The sequence below is a fragment of the Cynocephalus volans genome, chromosome 6, assembly GCF_027409185.1.
Source record: "Cynocephalus volans isolate mCynVol1 chromosome 6, mCynVol1.pri, whole genome shotgun sequence".
Classification (NCBI taxonomy): Eukaryota; Metazoa; Chordata; class Mammalia; order Dermoptera; family Cynocephalidae; genus Cynocephalus; species Cynocephalus volans.
This window is the reverse complement of record NC_084465.1, coordinates 113,308,359-113,330,465: the sequence shown is the minus strand read 5'-3', so window position 1 is coordinate 113,330,465 and position 22,107 is coordinate 113,308,359. Positions and strand designations below refer to the sequence as shown.

At 44.4% G+C, this 22,107-nt stretch overlaps 1 protein-coding gene and 1 non-coding gene across 5 annotated transcripts in view; both read left to right on the top strand.

Moving 5' to 3' along the window:
* Positions 1-13,270: 13,270 nt before the first annotated feature.
* Positions 13,271-22,107, top strand: part of SRCAP (Snf2 related CREBBP activator protein) — a 30,965-nt gene continuing 22,128 nt past the window's right edge. For 2 of the 4 annotated variants that reach the window (XM_063098812.1, XM_063098807.1), the window contains exons 1-9: positions 13,271-13,510; positions 14,994-15,067; positions 15,767-16,029; positions 17,177-17,428; positions 19,318-19,503; positions 19,927-20,067; positions 20,839-21,061; positions 21,177-21,454; positions 21,980-22,073. In XM_063098812.1, coding sequence (XP_062954882.1) covers positions 15,976-16,029; positions 17,177-17,428; positions 19,318-19,503; positions 19,927-20,067; positions 20,839-21,061; positions 21,177-21,454; positions 21,980-22,073 — 1,228 coding nt within the window. In that variant the 5' untranslated portion in view covers positions 13,271-13,510; positions 14,994-15,067; positions 15,767-15,975. Of the gene's footprint in view, positions 13,511-13,651; positions 13,804-14,454; positions 14,512-14,993; positions 15,068-15,766; positions 16,030-17,176; positions 17,429-19,317; positions 19,504-19,926; positions 20,068-20,838; positions 21,062-21,176; positions 21,455-21,979; positions 22,074-22,107 lie in introns of those variants that run through there. The other 2 variants (XM_063098808.1, XM_063098811.1) reach the window with 2 other exon arrangements.
* LOC134381398 (small nucleolar RNA SNORA30/SNORA37 family) lies at positions 21,763-21,891 on the top strand. The gene has a single exon (XR_010023988.1). It is a non-coding gene; the product is annotated as a small nucleolar RNA SNORA30/SNORA37 family (small nucleolar RNA).

The window sequence follows — 22,107 nt, the reverse complement described above, 5'->3', positions numbered from 1 at the left end:
AAGAATTGTTATTTTTCTCTTGGCAGCTGACCAGTGCAGGGATGGAACCCTGAACCTTGGTGTTATCAGCACCCCTCTAACCAACTGAGCTGACTGGCTAGCCCTAGGAAAGATTTATTTTTATTTATTTATTTATTTTTGCAGCTACCTGGTACAGGGAACCGAACACTTGACCTTGGTGTTGTGCTTACAAGGCTGTGCTTTAACTAACTGAGCTAACTGTCCAGTCAATAATTATTATTATTATTTTTGTCCTTTTTGTGACCGGTAAGGGGATCGCAACCCTTGGCTTGGTGTTGCCCGCACCGCGCTCAGCCAGTGAGCGCACCGGCCAGCCCTATATAGGATCCGAACCCGCGGCGGGAGCATGGCTGCGCTCACAGCGCCGCACTCTCCCGAGTGCGCCATGGGGTCAGCCCCAGTCAATAATTATTACTAATATTATTAATCTGCCTCCAGCACTGACTTACTTGGGTTGGTTATTTAATAATAATATAATGCTAGGGCTCAATCCCTGTACCAGCCAGCCAACCGCCCCCCCACTCTCCCCCAAAGAAAAAAAGAATGGAATGCTCAGTTATACAGCGAAGCAGGCAAGACTGGTTTGACTATCCCTATTTTACACATGACTACAGTAAGGCTCATAGATGAAAAGGGCTCATCTAAACTTGGTGAAAAGAATCAAGATGAGCAGAGTTTGGGGTTGGTGAAAATATGGGTTTGAATCCCAGATTTGCTAGCTATTTGCTTGGTGATTTTAGGCTGATTACCTCTGTGAGCCTGAGAGTTAACCACACCTGTTAAAAGGGCCTTGAACCTCTCAGGACGGTAAGGATTAAAGCTGCTGCAAATGGTTGGTCAGTTGGTCAGAGCTTGGTGCTTACAACACCACGGTCCAGGGTTCGATCCCTGCCTACATGAGCCAGCTGCCAAAAAAAAAAAAAAAAAAGCTGCCACAGATGAAAAGCCCTCCCACAACTCTTGAAGCATGGTTAATGTAGTAGCTGTCAGGGCGATCGTTATGTAAATGTTCTGAGTAATAGTAACTGCTAATGCTTATGAAACTAGGTGTAAGACCCTATGTTAGTTACCCAGATCAGACCAGGTCTTCTGGTCTCTAGCTCATTCTCTAATACCAACTTCAGCTCTCCCAAGCCCCACTGTGAATGAGGAGGAGAGGCTCTCAGTCATGCAAATGAATGTTGACTTTTTCATTAACGAAACAATGAGTCCTTTGAAGTATACAATGGAAATGTTTAGAACTCTGAAAGGAGAGAAATCAGGTAACAAGTGTTTATTGATATACTCACACCCATCTTTGTCAATAAACATTTCCCAAAGCCTGGTGGAACAGCTCAGATTGAAATCCAGGTCTCTAAAATGCTGTGTGTATAACCCAAGGCCATGGGTTCACTTCCGGTACCAGCCAGCCACCAAAAAACAAACAAATGAATGAATGGATAAATAAATAAATTAATTAAAATAAAATGCTGTGTGATCTGGGGCCTGTTACTTAAGCTGTGTTTCAGGTTAATGCAGGAATAACAGGGAGGTAATGGTGCTAACCTCTCACCGCTTCAGTGAAATGTGTATGAAGAGCCTGGCCCTTATCAGAAACAAAGCAGTTTTTCTTATCTAGGGAAATCAGTTTATTTTACCCCAAACCTCCCATCCCCACCCCTACTTCAGGAGAAGCAATTGTAGACTCCCCCAGATTCTGAGCCCTAATGCACAGAGGCACTGCCATTTCCTGGAGAAGATAGGAGGGAGGAATAAGGTAAGGAATAAGGACTGAGGATGACTGGAGCCATTATGCTCAGTGCAGAACAGGCTAGTTAAGTAAGTAAAACAAACAAAACCAAACAGTTTTTCCATCCACATGAGTAAAGATATTCAACACAAGGGTATGCACTAAAATAGTGTTTCTAGGGCCCCTGAATGTACCACTCTCTCTATATATATCTATGTAGCTCTGGGTAGTCCAATGCAGGATACTTTGAACCAGTATCCTACCACTAGGCTGAGGGGCTGAGGTGTTGAAGCCACAGCAAGGCACAGGAAGAGGAGCGGCAGCTGTGGCAACAGATTGCCCTCCTGGGAAAGGATGAGAGCCCACAATAAGAGATCAGCCACTGGCTGCTAAGGAGTCACCAAAATGAACCTTGAACAGAAAGAGGCCATCTTCTATATGGCTAAACCCAGGATTGTTAAAACGTGTCTGCAAAACAGGAGGCTTTCAAACTAATGAAATCCTGGGCTTGGGGGTTGGTTAGGTTTCAGTAGAGCTGCTGGCTGTTGGCTGGTGGCTGAGTCCCACAGCCAGCTCTATCAGGCTGTAGCCTTGAGGTGCATAGAGATTTGTGTTGTTTCAGGGAGCTCTTGCATTCTTCTTCCCAACTACTCAGGTCTTCTCATCAGCCAGCCAGCTCTTTCTCTCCCTGGGCTTCTGGCTCTGCAAGAGTTGTTCACCTTCTCTCTCTGTTTTCCTTTGTTGCTCCCTCTCCTCCCTCCCCCTTTTTTTAATGAAAAAATAAACACTGCAGAATGAAAAAATGTGACTGTGAAAAATAAAATAAAACATTGTTTCTAGAGCTAGAAAATGGAAAGAACTCAAGTGTCCAAAATAAGGGATTGATTAAATAAATCATTTGACATTCACACAGTGGACTTGTGTGGTCTTTAAAAATATGAAGTATGGGCTGGCTGGTTAGCTCAGTTGGATAGAGCATGGTGCTGATAACACCAAGGTCCAGGGTTCAATATCTGTAATGTCCAGCCACCAAAAATAAATAAATAAATAAATATGAGGTGGACCCAAATGGGTAGATCTGAAATAATCTTCAAGATTTATTATTAGTAAGTAAATAGTGATAGATCATGCTCATGGATAGGAAAACTCAATATTGTGAAGATGTCAGTTCTCTCCAAATTGATCTGTAAGAGTCAATGGAATGCTAACAAAAATCACGAGTTTTTCATGAAACACGTCAAGCCAATTAAAAATATATAGGGAGGAGTAAAGAGCTTAGAACAGGAAGATACTTCTAAAGAATAAAGATAGGAGACTTACTCTATCAGAATTATTGCAAAGCTGTAGTAACAAAGACAATGTAGTGTTGGTATTGATAGGAATTCACCACAATTAACTCATCAGTACATGAAACTGATAAAGGCTGGCATGGCAGATCAAAGGAGGCACTGTTCAATAATTGGGGCTGGAAGAAAATGGTCACCCATACGGGAAAAAATGAGATTAGATCAGTGCCTCACACTATGCACAAAAATCAACTCCAGATATAAAGACTTAATTATCAAAACTAAAACTTTTAGGAGGAAAATAATGGAACTTCTTTCTGACCTTGGGGTAATGAAAAATCTCTTAAAACACAAAAGTTAACTTTAAAAGAAAATGGTAATAAATGAAACTATTAAAATTAAGGGCTGGCCTGTGGCTCACTTGGGAGAGCTTGGTGCTGACAACACCAAGCCAAGGGTTAAGATCCCTTTACTGGTCATCTTTTAAAAAAAATTAAAATAAAAAAAGTAAAGAAAATGAAATCATAAGCTAAATTTGAAAAAGACACATGTAAACACACAGAGCCATTCAAAAATATATATGGAGAAAATCTAAAGGCTTTCTAAAAATCAATAAAGAACAATAAAATGAAAATAGAAAAATGGCCAAAAGACTTGAATATGCATTTCAAAACAGAGAAAACATGGCTATACAGCTTATAGATACTCAATATCATTTGTAATCAAGGAAGTACAAATCAAGATCATAATGAGATAGCATTCCATATCTATGGGCAAAAATGAAGATGTCAGATAATACCAAGTATTGGAGAAGATCAATACGTTTTCTATACATTGCTGGTGGCTTATATAATCCATACAGCCATTTTGGAAAAAAATTATTGTCTCGTAAAATTGCATATTTACATACCTTAAAATCCAGCAGTTCTTCTTTTGGGCAAATATCCAGGAGTAAGTCTTGCCCAAGTGCTCCAGTAGACACATACATGAATATTCATAACAGCAGTAAACGTATGGCAAAAAAACAGAAGGAACCCAAAATGCCCTTCAACAAATACATTGGGGTACCTTGACAAAAGGAAATATTATTCAAGAGTGAAATTTGAGTGAACCATAGCTACACGTAACAGCATGGGTGATTTTTAATATAATATTGAGTGTAAAAAAGAAAGCAAGAACCCAAAGATTACATACAACATCATACCCTTTTCATAAAATTCAGAAACAACTAAAACCAAACAACATATTGTCTACTCATGATATAGAGGACAAAAGTACATAACCAAAGGCAAAGAAATAATAAAGATAGTGGTTTCCTGGCTTGGGGTGAGAGGAAGCAGCTGGAATGGGATAGAGGTAGAGTCCATCAGAAGAGATGAAGTTATTGTTAAAATTATTGTAATATTTATAAGTAAATATAGAAATGAATGAACAAAAACAGATAAAACAAGTAAAGAAATAAAAGAAGACCATGAATAGAAAATGACGATGGGCCACAGATTAAGGATTTCAATTAATCCAATTCTTTGTACTTGAGGTCCTTTCTTAAAAAAAAAAAAGCTGACCAGTTAACTCAGTTGGGTAGAGTGTGGTGCTGACAATACCAAGGTCCAGAGTTTGATCCCTGTACCGGCCAGCCGCCAAAAAAACAAAGAATGTGTATCATACAATTTGTGTCAAAAACATTAGCGGAGGAAATGCCCGTTGTCTATATACATAAAATTCTGTATTCGTAGAACAGCTGCAGAAGTACACACATGAAACCATCTAAGCCTTTCACTGGGTAACTGGGACTGGGTAGGGTGGGTGGCCATGGATACGGAGACTTCCTTTTTATCTTACACCTTTCTGGATAGTTTGGAATTTTTGCTTGGTTTTGTTTTACTTTGTGCAAAGAATATCTTTTTTTTTTTTTTTTTTTTTTTTTAAAAGATGACCGGTAAGGGGATCTTAACCCTTGACTTGGTGTTGTCAGCACCACGCTCAGCCAGTGAGCGAACCGGCCATCCGTATATGGGATCCGAACCCGGGGCCTTGGCGCTATCAGCACCGCACTCTACCGAGTGAGCCACGGGCCGGCCCCAAAGAATATCTTTTTAACAAGAGCTTAAGTGTCTAGATAAAAACTTAAAACAAAGCTTTTATTCAGTAAAATGATGTTTCACAGCAGATATTTTAAAAGCTTGCCTGTTAATGGTATTGTTGAGGGAGAAGCAAGGAGGCACTCTTCATATCCTGTTGGTGGCACTGGAGATTGGGGCAGTCCCTTTGGAGGGCAATATTTAAGCATCTACAGAAATCTTACATGTACATACTCTTCAACCCAGCAGTTCTCTTCCACTTTTAAGAATTTACATTACAGATTTACTTGCACAACTCAAGATGTAAATGTACAAGGTTGTTCATCACAGAATGGTACAAAGTTAGCTGTACATCAGCCCTGCAATTGACCATTAGGCAGCTGTTTAAAAGTATGAGATAAATCTACATGTATTGACCTGGAAAGATATTATACATATAGTAAGTGTAAAAAGGCAAGGTGTAGAACAATATACATATATATGTGATATCATTTGCAGGGATAAAAGACACGGGAAATTTCTGGGAGGGAAATGAAAGCAACTGTCAACATTGTTTACTTCTAGGCAATGGAATTGAGAAGGTGAGGGGAAGGACATAATTTCTGGTTTACACTTCATAATACTGGACTTAATTTTTACAAAGAGCAAGCACTTATTACCTCTACGATCTAAAAAAATCTATTTTAAGGAAGCAATGTGTGCTCACTGCAAAAACATTTTTTTAAAAATATAGAAGAATGTAAATTTTTTCTTATCCTCAACAGATAATGGCATTTAACAGTTGGGATATATTCTTCCAAACTTTTTGTCTAATTTTTTGTTTGCTTATTCAGATATATTTAATTTTACAAAATGGAATCATGTTACAGATGTTGTTAGTTGTTTTCCCACATTTTTTCATGTCAATAATATATGTTTCCAAAAATGGAAATTATTATACTTTTTTCCTGATTATACAAATGCAATTCACAAAGAAAAAAATCTTTATAACTGTTGCTAAATCAAAAATGTAAGTTAAAGAACAATATGTGCAGTATCACTTAAGTTTTGTTAAAAGAGAAAACGTATGTGTGTAAAGGTCTGAAAAACAGTCTATAAGGATACTCACCAAATTATTCAGAGTAGTTTTGTGTGGGAGATTGGATTGAGGTGGTATAGATTTTTTATAGTATGTTGCTTTTACAATAATGATACATCATGCATGTGACCAAAATTTTTTAAAATTCAGACAAATATACAAAAAGTTGAAATTATCTCTAAATCATACTGTTCAGAGATAACTCTAATAATGGAGAACACCATTTCATATTTCTCTGGCTATACAAACATATTTATTCTCTTGAGTTATAAATTGGAATCATACAAAATACACTACTCTGTACCTTGCTGTTCTCATATGTCCCAAGCCAGCACATCATTCTGTCCAATGGCTGCACATTATCACATTATACAGCTATATCATAATTCAATCAAGCAATCCCTTACTGTTGCACAGGGTTTTTGGTTTTTTAAAAGTTTTTAATTGTAAAATACAATACATATCAGAAGAATGTATAAAACATATGCACTTCAAAAAAAGTAATTATAAAGCAAATATTTGTGTTACCTCTACACTGGAAACATTTTCAGTTGTTTTTAAGTTTAAAAAATAAGTATAGCTCCTGTGTACCACTCTTCTAGAATTAACAAACACATTGTTATATTTTTTGCTTTTTTTTTTTTTAGATTAACAAGATAACACAATAGAAGGTATTTGGCTTCAGCCAACATCCTCCCTTCGAGGCTTAAACGGTTTTAATATTGGCTAGTGGGATGGCTCCTGCGTCTTTCCAACAAGGAAAAGATTCCTTGGCTCCTGGCTTAACAAGATGTTTCTGGCTCAACAAAATGTTCCAGGCTCACCTTGTACCTTCTAGCCATTGACAGGGACTCAGCCTTTTCTGCAACCAGCCCCTAGTTCCTTTCAGAGATCATAATTTGGATTGTGTGCTAAGGTGCATTGCAGAAATGAAGAATTGTTAAATAAAATGCAACTTTACAGATAAAAGTGAAAGTCCTCTTTGCTCTGTGAAATGGTTATGTTACCATTTTTATACTTCTCTGATTATTCATGAGGGTGACCATCTTTTCAATGTATTTATTGGCCATTTGAGTGTCCTTGTCTCCCTACTACTTCTTCATTTTCTTTGTCCGTTTTTCCTTTATTGAACCTTTATGTCAGGTCCAAATGTTTTGCTTTTATAAGCAGTGCTGTGATGAACATCTTTGCTCACACACATTTGCTCATTTATCTGATTCATCCCTGATAAATTTTTAAAAGTGGAATTTCTGGGGCGAAGTTATATTTAAAATAAAAAAAAAATTTTTTTAAGAAAGTTTTTAAAAAACCCAAATCAAAAAGACTGTGCACATTTACAGTCCCCCCAGCAGCACCTGAGCACCTAGCTTTCCACGTCTTTGGGTATCATGATTGTAGTTTCCTCCTTTTACGACTGGGCTTTTTTTTACTTTTTTTTTGGTGGCTGGCTGGTACGGGGATCCAACTCCTTGACCTTGGTGTTATAAGGCTATGCTCTAACCAACTGAGCTAACCCGCCAGCCTATAGTTGAAAAACTTTTGATTGGTGTGTTCACTTAAGAAGTGTCAAGTTCAGGGCTGGCCAATTAGCTCTGTTGGTCACAGCACGGAGTTCTAACACCAAGGTCAAGGGTTCAGTAAGGGGTTACCGGCCAGCTGCCAAAAATAAATATTTTTTTTTAAAAAAGGATGTGGTAAGTTCAACCTGTTAAGGTCCTGTGAAGGCTCTGTGCTTGGCTGTGGTCTCAGAAGTTCATAGGGAGGAGAGGTATTCTAGCAGCTCTCTCCACCCTCTCCCAGCCTCCTGGTACCTCAGCCACTATACACCTCCCAGAGTTACCCTGGAAGAGGTATTTGCTAAATCTGGTCATACTATCTCCATGTTCCCTTTCTACATGAAGATTTCAATTTCCATCACCTCTCACCTAGACTACAGCAATCACCTTCAAATCTCAACCCTACAGTCCATTCCCAACACGGTGTATCTGGCCTCTGCTTCTCAAAGCCCTCCTGCTACGCTTAGAATTTGATCTTAAGCCCTTAGCTTGGCTTGCAAGCCCTGCCAGATCCAGGCCTGACCCTCCTCTTAGACCTCATCTGCTACTGCTCCCTTGTTCCCTGCAGCTTCCTGGGCCTGCTGGTCGTTTCCTGTCAGGATAAGCTGGGTCTCGCCTCAGGGTCTTTGCACATATTTACCTCCGCTTACAGTAGTCTTCTCCCAGAGCATCTCTGTTCCCACACAAACTTGTGTACAACTGCACTTCCCCCGCCCTTCCCCCTCCCCCTGCAAATTGCTTTATTTTTTCAAAGCACATATTACCCATCATTATTTTATATTCTTACTTGTTTATATGTTTGTTCTTTGTCTTCCCCCACCAGGAATGTAAGCTTGATGAGAACTGGAACCTTGAGTGTTTTATTTGTTTTTCCAACATTATCTCCCCAGTGCCTAGAATAATGCCTGGCACATCGTACACTTGGACTTGATAGGCTGTATCGCACGACAATTAAGAGCACCAATGGGAGTCAGTCTCTCTAGGTTTGAGTACCTGTTCTACTCCTTCACAGCTGTGTAACTTGGAACAAGTTACTTAACCATCCTTTTTACCATCTGTAGAAAGGGATGCTAATGTACTTAACGGGGTTATTCTAGAATGAAGTGAGTTTGTGCAAAAACACAGATTGGTACTTAGTGTTTGTCACTATTATACTTTTTGTGTAAATTTAACACACGGTTATTGCTATCACTCATGCATGCAGGCATCAACTAAGCCCTAGTTATTGACATTTGCAATGTGCCTGGCACTCCCTAGACAAGTGCCCAGAAGTGAACAAAAGAGATATGAATTCAAAGAATTATTCCTAGTGTTAAGTGCTGAGAAGCAAAACAGCACAGATGTTACAGGAGATACCATGTAGTCTGAGGGCAGGGAAGGCTTCTGGAGGTAGCGATGCTACCCTGGGACTAAGAATATATAGGTTCTGAGCTGGCCAGTTCGCTCAGTTGGTTACAGTGTGGTGCTGATAATACCAAGGTCCAGGGTTCGATCCCTGTACCAGCCAGCTGCCAAAACAAAACAAAACAACTGGCTCTCAAGGATATGTAGGTTCTAACTGGGTGGAAGGAAAGAGAAGCAGAGTGGAGAAAGAGCCTCTAAAGAGACAAGTGGCTGGAGTGTAGAGGGCTGGGAGAGATGAGGCTGGAGAACTTAGCAGGGGCTCACCACGCAAGACCTTGTGGGCCTCAGAAAGAAGTTTCATGGGGGCCATGAAAGGACTTGAAGCAAAACTTGTTTCAAATGACTGATTTGCAGTTAGAAAAACTTTCCTGGGGCTGGCCGGTTAGCTCAGTTGGTTAGAGCACTGCCCTGTAACACCAAGGTCAAGAGTTTGGATCCCTGTACCGGCCAGCCACCAAAAAAGAAAAAAGTAAAAAGAAAGTTTTTCTGGATGCTGTGCGGAGAAACCTCCTTCAGGTCTCTGTTCAACTGCCACCTCCCTAGAGATGTCCTTGTCTAAAGTGGCACCTCCCCTGCCCTTCTCCACCTGCTTTATTATGTTATTAGCCCTCACCAGTCCCTGACATTATGTTACACTCTCACATGATTCTTCTGTTCCTCCCATTGGACTGGAAATCTCACAGGAACTGGGACTTGGTCCAGAATTTTCCCTTGCCAGGAGGGTTAGAAACAGCTGTCTAGATGGAAGAGAGCAGGGGGCTAGCGGACTCAATTAATCTTGAAGCTTAATTTGCATTACACTTTACATAAGACTGAGAAACATCAATTGCCCATATCAAAGAATGGGGCAGGAAGGAGAGGCTAAAGTCCCAACAAGCCAGTTTTTGTGACTGCCGATGATTGTAAGTCACCAAGGGCTTTGGAGAGGGTGTGGAACTGGAGAAAAATGGATAGAATTGAGGAATATTTAAGATGTAATGGATAAGACTTGGTAGCTGAATGTGGGTGTAAGGGAAAGGGAAGGCGATGCCTACATTTCTAGCTTAAGCAACTGGTGGACGGTGGTGCCATCTCCTCAGAGCAGAGGGGACCAAGAGCAGGTTCTGTGGTTTAGATCATGAGTTCACTTTTGGTTGTATATGAGTCCGAGGAGCCTGGGGGGCCTCTTGTTCAAGGAATCCAGGAGTTAGACAGATGGGAACCCAAGTTGCCAGCTGGGGATAGTCCTTGGGAGTCCTTGACTTAAGAGATGGGAATTGGAATGCACAATGAAAGCCGCATACATTACTGGAAGCTTAGAGAAGAATGCCCTTTTCTTATGAGATCTCTTGAGGCAAATGACCAGAAATGCTTAAATGCAAATGCCTTCTGGTTACAACCTGGCTTCCCTGTCTCACCTAGACAGTCCCATAACCCCCAGCCACTTCTAGCAATGAAGGATCCATGCAAGGGAGGGATTCTGGGAGCTTAAGTTTCATTAGCTTCACACTATCTGCCTCTGCCCTCGAAAACACGTTGGATGAGAGAAGGCACTTGAAGGAAGAACGCCTAGGATCCCCAACAATTGATGGGGGGTCCAGAAGTGTCCTGTAAGGGAGACTGAGAAAGAACAGCCAGGGAGGTAGGAGGTAGAAGCCTGGGAAAGGCTGGCTTCACAGAAGGCAAGGTGAACGGCTGTTTAGAGGATCATCACCACTGGCAATTAACTGTCTGCCAAGTTCTGTTAATTCTTCTCTTCTGTGTCTCTCCCCCCATCTTCACTGCCACCTCCTGGCCAGTGGCTCCCATTACAGCTGGATGACTGCTCATATTCTTCCTACCTCCACCCTTACAGCTATCCTTATAGCCATCCCATACATTCTGGTAGATCACGCTTTGAAAAATGGAGCCCAGACCATACCAATCCCCTGCTCGACAACTTTTTTTTTTTTTTTTTTTTTAAAGATGACCGGTAAGGGGATCTTAACCCTTGACTTGGTTTTGTGAGCACCACGCTCAGCCAGTGAGCGAACTGGCCATCCGTATATGGGATCCGAACCCGGGGCCTTGGTGTTATCAGCACCGTACTCTCCCGAGTGAGCCACGGGCCGGCCCTGCTCGACAACTTTCAATAGCTCCCTGTCACCTTCGAACTAATGCTCCATACCTCACCTGGTATGCTAGGCTTTTAGCCACTTGGATCCAGGCAACCTCCCCAGCAGTGCTTCAAGATGCTCCCTCATAAAGAATGGATCTATTTTCTGTCCCCCTAAACTTCAACCTTGTTGAGGCTGTATCACTTTCCTGGAGTGCCTACCTTCATGCCTAAATTTTTCCAGGCCAGGATCAAATGATACTTTCTCTAGGAGGCACTCCCTGATACTCCACTAGGTACCTGACCCTTGGTGAGTTCCTTGACCACCCTTCTCCCATGGCATCAGAACATTCTGGCGTGATTTTTTTTTTTTTTTTTTAACCATGCTCACAGCTTATCCCCAAATGAGACTAAATTCTTGAGAGCAGGGACTGTGCCATCTTCCCTCCTGTCTCTCCCACTGCACCCAACACAGGGCCAGACACAAAGTGGGCAGAGGAAATGTTGGGTCAGGCGAGTATGCTCACTGACATTCACATGTTACAAACAGAGGTTGCAAATTCAACTGCCTTCAGGAGCCAGACAGATATTACAAATGTGTGAAGTTGCCCAGTGCAAGACAATTGGGAATGATGGCAAGTTGTAGACCTCATTCTCCTGCCTGAAGTATTACTAATAAATACACAGAACATAAGAACACTATGTAAAGGCTGGCCAGTTAGCTCGGTTGGTTACAGCCTGGTACTAATAACACCAATGTCAAGGGCTCCCTGTATAGGTCAGCCGTCAAAAACGAACAAAAAACGACACTACATAAAGTGCATTTAAGGGCTAAACTTAACCTGAAAATCATGAGTTTGAGGCACTGAAATATAGGTCCCAAACACACTCTGCATTTAGGTGTTCCTTAGAGCTTTCAGAGCAATTTTACATCAGCAACTCTATCCCCACTTTACAGATGAGGAAAGTGAGGCTCAGAGAGGTGAAGTGAATTGCTCAAGGTGACACAGCGAGGAATTAGTAGCACAAAGCTAAGTTCAAGCCATTTGGACTCTGGCCTGGCCTCCTCTCTTCTGAAGGTGATGGGAGGAGGATCTAAAGTGAGCATCACTCACCTTTTATTTTTTTTGGCAGCTGGCCAGTACAGGGATCAAACCCTGGATCTTGGTGCTATCAGCACCATGCTCTAACCAACTGAGCTAACCAGACAGCTCTTCGTTCACTTTTCATTCAAAGAAAGCTTCATCTGTAAAATGGAACCACAACCCCTTCTTCACAGGAAAGAGCTAAACTGTGAGGATGAAGTAGAGGAGCTGAATGAGAGCTTTATCGGGGCTTTCTAACCTGGTCTTTTAGAGTGGGCTTAAGGTGGTAAAATTTTGTGAGAGCATTCTTGTGGCTTAGACAGTTTGGCTATGAATTTTGGCTTTGGGCTCAGTCACTGTGGTTAACCTCCCAGGCTCAATTCGTTTGTGAAATGAAGCAGTACTAGGATTAAAAGAGATAATCACGCACAAAGCAGTCTCAGTATAAGGTAGCTGTTATTACGGTTCTATTCTGGGGTGAGGGTATCAGATTCTCAAAGGGGTTCTTAACCTGGAAAGTTTGCGAACAAATGTTCGGGAGCAATCGGGAAAATATCCTCATGTAAAACCAAGCTGAGCTAAAAAAGTGGGCTGTCATGGGAATCAGGAGGCCCAGGCTCCACTGCTAACTTGCTTCAGCTCACCGGGTCATCTGTAAAAAAAAAATAGAAGGGGTGGTGGTCTGAGTTGGGAGCCGCAATGCAGACCAAGGCAGCTCTGTTGGTGGAGGATAGACGCTCTACTGCGGGGAAGCGCAGAGCCTTCGGGTGTTCCCCGCAGAGCCTTCGGGTGAACTACAACTCCCAGCGTGCCCTGCGGGTTGGGCGGTGCCTTACGCTAGCACGCGAACTCCCCCCCCCCCCCCCCCCAGTTACTGTCTCTCGCGAGAGGACGGGCCGCGCCGGCGGCAGCGATAGCGAGCTGTGGTGGTTGTGGTGGTGGCGGCCGAGACGGCGGCGGCCATTTTGGTGAGGCCTCGGGAGCGGCGGCGGCGGCGGCTTGCTGGAAGTAACGTCTCCCCTTAATCCCACCCACCGCCAGCATCTCTGAGCCGCGAGAGGAGGCACTGGAGACAAGGCGGTGGCAGTAGTCGCGGCCCTCAGGGGAATCTGAAGGCCGCGAAGGCGGTGGCCAAGAGGGGGCCCTCCCCCCTCCTCGGCGGGAGGGGGGTGGTGCGCACGCCCCCGAGGACGCAGGTAAGGAGAGGGAGACAAGATGGCGGACGCTCCACAGTTCCCCCTCCCCTGACGGGTGACTGCGCGCGCATCTTTCCGCCACCGCCTCCCCTCCCACCTTCCCGGGGTGCTGCGCGCGCACCTTCAGCCAGGGCCCCGGGGCCGGTGCGCGAGGCTGGCGGCGCGCGCCCATAGAGACAGACTGAGAGGGTCAGGCCGGCCGGCCGGCATTGGGCCCCGGCGCGTCTCGTCTCCCCTCCCGCCTTTCTGCGCACGCGTGCCTGAGCGAGCGATCCCTGAGAGGACCGACCCAGGTGCGCTCCTGCACGCCCACTAACCCTAGTCCCCGCTCAGGGGCGCGCGGGAAGAGGAAGGGGGGCGTGGGATGAGCAGTCGGGGCGCGCGCACGCCGCAACCAGTCAGGGGACCAGAACCTGGCGGCATGAACCCTCCTTTCTCTCAGCTTTTCGCGGTCTAGTGGTGGGGGGGGCCCCCTGACAGAAGTGGATGAAGGGCTTCCTAGCCCTGCTACCCTGGCGTGCGTGGGCTTGGGTTCTGGCGGGAGCCCCCGGGCTGTGCGCGCAGCCGACTCGCTCCGCCCCCAGCCGCGCACGCGCGGGCCCCTCCCCCCGTCTGGCGCGCACGTTGGGTGGGGTGGGAGTCTAGGAGGGGGCGGGGCGATCTTAGGGCTAGTGGCAGCTTGGGCAGAGGTCAGGGGTCACACTGGGTCAGTCTGCTGGGATGGGTTGGGCGACAGTTACGAAGACTGGGGTCAAGAGTTCAGGCTTCTTGGGATCTGGTTAGCTCGGTCCTGGGAATCCGCTGTGGAGGAGGGACTACATCAAAGGCGCACCGTGGCTGTGGAATTTCCTTAAACACTGGGGAAACACTTCCGGGCCTTGTGTGGGTTAACCCTGCCTGTTTCCGGCGCATGATTCTTCGCTGTGCGGCCTCTCTCACACCACGCTCTTTAATGTCTCTTGCTGTAGCTCTTGTGTTTGGGGAAGTGTGTCTCGGAGCAGGTATAGGATTCACAGGGCCCTGCCCAGAATCCTGGGTGGATTCTTCTGTGACCAGCATGTTTATTCTTTCTGCGAATTCCACTCTTATTTCTGACAGCCTTCAGTCATCACTGGAAAGGCCAGCAGGCTGCCAGGCAGCCAGCACCTTTTTGAGTTGCATGTGACAGCTTTTTTTGCTTTATTAGCCCTCTAGACTTGGAGGAGCCTTTTTGACTTACACTTTCTAAATCTTTTGCTCCACTTCGAACTCTCCTCCGCCGCCGGAATCTTATGACTCCACAGGATTCTGTTTTCGCGAAACATTATTTGCCTTTATTTTTCTGAAGTGTGAGCTGCTGCTGCTGTAGTTTTCCTCTTCCCACCTTTGAACTGATTTGGGTATATGTAAAAGTCTCAAAAAACTGGAGTGAATAATAAACTTTGGTGGATGTCTGCAAATATTAATTGGTTCTTTACTACTGTTTTTCTCTTGTTTGTTTCAGGCGTGATTCCCCTCAGTACGGCAGCACCGTGGAAGTGCAGACTTTCACAGGGGGTGTGGTCTCAGCTCACACAGGTGAGGGTTCCCATACCATTTTGTGTACTGATACTAATAGAAAAATGTTTGAGATAATGAGAGAAATTATAAATCAGTACTTGTGGTTTTGCTCTGGGGAACTATGGGAATACTTGCATGTGATTTTACTGTGTAGATTTTGATCATAGTAGTGCGATAACAATATTGGGGTTGTGGATGGAGGCATAGATCTGATCACCTTGGCGCTACCAGGGAGCATTGCAGATTTTCCATGGTGCTGGTATCAGACTCTGTGGGTTTAAGTCTTCCTTCTACTTCTTCCTTACTGTGTGACCTTATGCAAGTCATTTGGTCTTTTTGTGTCCTGATTTCCTAACTTTTAAAGTAGAGCTAACATAAGCTCCATTTAGGTCAGGGATCTTTTCTGTATGGCTCTGTCCTTGGTGCATAGAAGAAACTAAATATTTGTTATGGAGTGAAAAGCACCTGGCTCATGGGGTAGATGTGAGTATTATAGAGCACGTCAAGCAAGTACTTAGTAATAAAGTATCTGAGATATAGTAAATGCTCAAGAAATGTAGGCTATAATCCCTTTATTTTTTAATGTTCTCTTTTAAAAAGAATTCTTTAATCTCTTTTATTCTCTGCTTATCTTTATTTTTCAATGTTATTCCTGGTTTTTCAAAAGAATTCTTTAATCTTTAATCACATTTCTATCCTCTTTTTATACTACTTTAGGTGCTCCAGAGGCTGGTGGACCTGAGTGGAGGCTGGGACGCCCTAGTGGGCCCCGGGCCCTGGAAGGCGGGTCCCGGTGGCCGGTGGCCCAGAATGAGGCCAGCTCCCAGCATGCCCTGCAGCCGGACGCCAGCCCCTCGGCCAGCAGCAGTGGTGATAACACCCCAGTCATTCTTCAGGCATCCAACGAGGAGCCTGGGAGTGGGACCATGCAGAGCAGCCCCTCCCCTGCTCACTCTCAGCTCCCAATCCTACAGACACAGGTTTGCAAGTGGGGAGGGTTCCTTCTGTGCTTTTGCCTTGTAGACTGCTGGCTCTAAGGTGGAAGAAATGTGGCAGGTCCTAGGTTCCTGAGTAACTGAGCCTGGAGACTCTTTGGTGCTTAGGTGCGCTGAGCTCTAATACATCAAGCCATCAAGCCTATTGGATCTTCATATTCTACTTGACGTTAGTGTAGTATTGATTTCTAAGAGTGCAGAAGCTCCTCATTACCTAAAAAAGGTGGAATTAGGCCAGGTTGGAAATAGAGGTTAGGGTCACATGCTTCTAAGACTGTACGCTTTGAGAATAGTTTAACTTCTTTCAGAATTGGAAAGGATAACACTTATGGACGGTGTGTAGCATTCTCTTTTGTACTAAGGAAGTAATGTGGGGTAGAAAAAAGAGCATGGCTTTTGAAACTAGACAGATCAAGGTTTGTATACAGGAGACTTGATGTTTGTGGATTTGATATTTATAATTTTCCTGAGCAACTGGGGAAACTTGTGAGGAATAATAGTCTTTTGGCATTTAGCTGAGGGGGAAATTTGAGTGTACTGTGAGACTTGCATGCTGGAGTGGATTTCCTGAGTTCCCTGAGTATCTGCATTTCAGTACGACTTTGTTTTTTTTTACTTCTTATTGCTTGTGCAGTATCTTGTAAAATGATATGGGGTGTCTGAAAACAGTGACATCCTCACAGCCTCTGCCTCTCCAGTGAAGAGGTTTAGGTGGCTTGGTTTCTGGTGTCTACTGAATTTGGTAGTAGCACAGATTTATTACATAGGTGAATCTGCCATACTTGGCTGTGAAAATAGTGGGGGGGGGGGCAGATAGGGAATTGTTTATGTAAGTGAAATCATTGAGGCTTTGAAAAGATCATTAAAATTTGGAATCATTTGCTGTAGTAGTATTCTTAAATTTGGTAGCTGTAAATGTCAGAACATAACTCTTGCATGTCAAGCATCTGCTGTGAACTTGGCTCTGCCATCTTGAGCACCTTATTAAAACTTTATCTCAAATGTTTGTGTTTACAAAAATGAAATTGGTACTTCAGAGTTCTTTCTTATGAAGGTGGAACAAAATAATTTATTTAAAACACTTAGCACAGTGCTAAGCATTTGTTTTCTCTGTAATTTTTCCCTTTTCTAGATGGTGTCGGACGGCATGACAGGCAGCAATCCTGTGTCCCCTGCCTCATCCAGTTCCCCAGCTTCTAGTGGGGCAGGTGGCATCTCTCCCCAGCACATAGCTCAAGATTCCTCTCTGGATGGACCTCCAGGCCCCCCAGATGGTGCCACAGTGCCCCTGGAAGGGCTCAGCTTACTCCAGGCTGCTGATCTGGCTAACAGGGGCCCAAAGTGGGAAAAGAGCCATGCTGAAATTGCAGAGCAGGCCAAGCATGTACGTATTGGGAAGGCCCGTGATGATTCTTGGAAGTCTTCTTCCCTTAACCTCCCACGTCTTATGGGTATTTTACATTTCTTTCTTTTTTTTTTTTTTTTTTTTTTTAAAAGATGACCGGTAAGGGGATCTTAACCCTTGACTTGGTGTTGTCAGCACCACGCTCACCCAGTGAGCTAACCGGCCATCCCTATATGGGATCCGAACCCGGGGCCTTGGTGTTATCAGCACCACACTCTCCCGAGTGAGCCACGGGCCGGCCCCAACATTTCTTTCCTTTCGTATCATGAATTTAGAGTATGGATTCTGCCTTAGCTTATGTCATCTTGAGCAGGTCGCTTGAACTGTCTTTTTCCTTTGCTTTAAGTAAGGATGGTATAATGGTTTGTATGTACTATTAGGATGTTTAAATTAAAGGAAAACACAGACATAAAAGTGTTCTTAAGATTTAACTGATTATACTTATTTCTGTCCTGCAATTTATGTTATGTTTATCCGGTGGTAAAAATGGTAAAAAAAATAAGCGTGGTTCTTGGGCCAGCAGCATCAGCATCATCTGGTAGCTCTTCCCCATCTATCTATTTAAAACTTGGGGGGTGGGGGGTGGGGTCAGCAATCTGGTTTAAAAAGCCCTCCAGGTGATTCTGCTGCATGCTCAAATTTGAGAGCTGCTAGTCTGCTATTCATGTCTGTCTTGACTTTCCATCACTGTCAGACGATTTAGTTCCCTGTCTCATCTCTGGTTGTCATTTCCTCTGTGATTTAGTTTCTGTCAGGAGAGGACAGAAATGAGGAGGACAGTTGTCCTGAATTTGTTTGTTTTTTGGAGGCTGGATGGTACAGGGATCAAACCCCAGACTTTGGTGTTACCAGCACCGTGCTCTAACCAGCTGAGCTAACCAACCAGCCCTTGTCCTGAGTTCTTAAAGTCACATCTGTTAAAAAAAATTGGGGGGCCGGCCCGTGGCTCACTCGGGAGAGTGCGGTGCTGATAACACCAAGGCCCCGGGTTCGGATCCCATATACGGATGGCCGGTTCGCTCACTGGCTGAGCGTGGTGCTGACAACACCAAGTCGAGGGTTAAGATCCCCTTACCGGTCATCTTTTAAAAAAAAAAAAAAAAAAAAAATTGTTTTAATGCTTTTATTTGTTTTTTATCATAAAATATAACAGATGTAGACACTTTAGTAAAACTGACCACCCTGTTACCTTTTTGTTGTACCTAACTAGTGTTAATCTTTTTGTGTATAACTTCTCAGTATTTTTTATATAAGAATGTGCTTTTTTACAAAAACAGCATTTTTTAAAACAAATAGGATTGTGTAAATTGGGCTTTATGGAATATTTCTAAGCTTGATATAGCATGAACATGCTCTAAGTGGAATTCTGCAGTGATGAAGAGCCCTTGTATCTGTTTTTGTTTTGGCAGCTAGCTGATAAGGGAATCCGAACCCTTGACCTTTGTGTTATAAGGCTGTGCTCTGACCACCTGAGCTACCCGGCCAGTCAAGCCTTTGTATCTAGAGTCAAGAAGGAAGGGTGCATTCCTTCCTTCTCTGGGAATCTCCCTTTGAGATGTGTTTTCCCAAGTCTTGTCTGTGTATGTGGGGTGTGGAGATTGATGAAGTCAGGTATCTGGAGTCTTTAGACCTATCTTTGGTTCTCAGCTCTTATTAACTTCCTAGCTGTGTGATCTTGGGCAAATCACTTAATCTCCCTGAATTTTTTTTCATATGAAGAGAGCATAATGCATACTTGTAGGATTTGTATGTGGTCTAAACACAAGCATAAGACACTCAGCCTAGTCAGTGCTCAGGAACTCGGCCATGGCAGTGAGATGGAGTATGTGTCCAGGAACTGTTGATTAACTTAGCTCTCCTTCATTTAGGAGGCTGAGATTGAGACTCGGATTGCTGAGCTGCGGAAGGAGGGTTTCTGGTCACTGAAGAGGCTGCCTAAGGTACCAGAGCCACCCCGCCCCAAGGGCCACTGGGATTATCTTTGTGAAGAGATGCAGTGGCTTTCTGCTGACTTTGCTCAGGAGCGCCGTTGGAAACGGGGTGTGGCCCGTAAGGTATGTCCTCAGCTGGGTCCACCTTCCATTTCCTTTTTTTTTTTTTTTTGTCTTTTTTGTGACCGGTAAGGGGATCGCAACCCTTGGCTTGGTGTCGCTCGCACCACGCTCAGCCAGTGAGTGCACTGGCCATCCGTATATAGGATCCGAACCTGCGGCTGGAGCGCCGCTGCGCTCCCAGCGTTGCACTCTCCCAAGTGCGCCACGGGGCCGGCCCCCACCTTCCATTTCCTTCTCAGGTGTGCTTTCCCTTGATTGATGAGTTAGTTGAAGGAACCATACAGAATGGTATAGGGTTCTTTTTGATGCCTGTAGTATCAAGAAGCAAGCTCTCATTTCCTAGATTTCTTGCTTGATTATTTTCTTTGCTATTGGGTGGAGAGGTCCGGCTTTGAATTTTTACACTGGGTCCTCATTCCATAGGTGGTGCGCATGGTGATCCGGCACCACGAAGAGCAGCGGCAGAAAGAGGAACGGGCCCGTAGGGAGGAGCAGGCCAAGTTGCGCCGAATTGCTTCCACCATGGCCAAGGATGTCAGGCAGTTCTGGAGCAATGTGGAGAAGGTAGGCAGCAAGGATTGGGAAAGGGAAGTGGCCTTGGATTAGGTTGGTGGGTGGTATGGTGTAGTAGGAACAATCAGAACTTCTTGAGGGAGCAAATGCTTTAATTTCATGCATTGGACCTTTCTAGTATTGAGTGCTGTGAAGAAGAAAGAAGTGTAGTGGTAAAATATGGGGTCCTGAGTTTGGGGATTGCTAGCAGGACTCCTTGACCCCTCTAGGCCATCTGTCCTTTGCAGGGCATTTAGCATGCTTTTTCTAAAACATATTTGTCCCATTTTACCTGCTTAAATACCATCAAAGTTTCCATTGCCCATATATTAAGTTGTAATTATTTTTCAGGTACTACCTGGGTCTTTCTACATTTTCAGTCTTGGTCCTGCCAGTTCCTTTTCCTTTACACTTCAAACCTTTCATACCTTTCTTTTGCACATTCCTGGTCATTTACACATGCTCTTTCTGCTGCTGGGAATGCCTTTCTCCTGACTTGCACTTAAGGAACACTTATTTATTAAAGTTATTTTTTCTTTTATTATTTTTTTAAGATTTAACTCGATGCATTTGCCAATCTTCCTCAAATGCCTGAGGCAAAGCTGGCTCTTCTTTCTCTTGTACTCCCTTTGTGCTTTCCTCAGTAACACCCTGTTGAATCTTAGTTCTTCAGCTGTGAGAGGCCAGTCCGGGGCTTGACATAAAGGAGGCCTCCCTAAACACTGGGAAAAAGAGTATATAAATAGTTATTTTGATGAACAGTACCTTTCATGATTGTGGCAGGTGGTACAGTTCAAGCAACAATCCCGACTTGAGGAAAAGCGCAAAAAAGCTCTGGACCTGCACCTAGACTTCATTGTGGGGCAAACTGAAAAGTACTCAGATCTTCTGTCTCAGAGCCTCAACCAGCCGCTAGCCTCCAGCAAAGCAGGCTCTTCCCCTTGCCTCGGCTCTTCCTCAGCTGCCTCTAGTCCTCCACCCCCGGCTTCCCAGCTGGATGATGAAGGTGTGTGTTCTGTTTGGCCCTGTTACTCTTCTTTATGTACCCTTTCCAGAGCTGAAAAACCCACCCTGTGGCTTGCAGGGCCCGTGGACTTTGTGACCTTGTTCTCCTGCTATAGATGGGGACTTCCAACCCCAAGAGGAGGAGGAAGAGGATGATGAGGAGACTATTGAGGTTGAAGAACAACAGGAAGGCAATGATGCAGAGACTCAGAAGCGTGAGATTGAGCTGCTTCGACATGAGGGAGAACTGCCACTGGAAGAGCTGCTCCGTTCCCTCCCACCACAGCTGCTGGGAGGGTCTCCCAGCCCCTCTCAAACCCCTTCCTCTCATGATAGTGACACCCGAGATGGGCCTGAAGAAGGTGGTGAAGAAGAATCCTCTCAGGTGTTGGAGGTATAGGCAGAAGGGTTGGAGGGGGGAGGCTTCAGTGTAGGAGCAGAGAGAGAGACTAAGGGTCTAAGCTCTGTGCTATTAGGTTGGTTGTAGTTTTTGGGAGCCCTCCCTGGTTAAGGAAAATTGGGCTCTCATTTGGGGATGGATGGGGAAGAATCTGGGAGTTGGACAAGTTGCAGCCTGTGATTGGCAGAGTTCTGATACTGCAGTGGAAGAGTGAATGGTAACCTTGAAGTCTCTTCTGGACCTAAATCCTCTGTTTCTGCATATGCCTGGGTACATGGGGTGGTGTTGGAGGCCTTTCTCACCTAGCACTTTCACAGGTCCTTCCCCAGGCAGTGGGGCCAGGATTTGGTAGCTGGTGCTGAGAGAAAACCCTTGATTGCATCCTTGCCCTGGTGCTATACCAGTGGCAGCTGTCACTCAGTGGGACAGAGACCATTCTGTGATGTCTTATTCAGCATCGCGCTTTTCTCTTGCTGCTCTAATCTTAGGCCCTACCCTATTTCTTCCTTTGCCATATAGGTAAAGCCCCCACCTTCCTCTGTCAGACGGCGTAACAAGCAGCCTTGGCATCCAGATGAAGATGATGAAGAGTTTACTGCCAATGAGGATGAAGGTCAGGCCTGTTGTCTTTATCCTGTTGCCCCTTA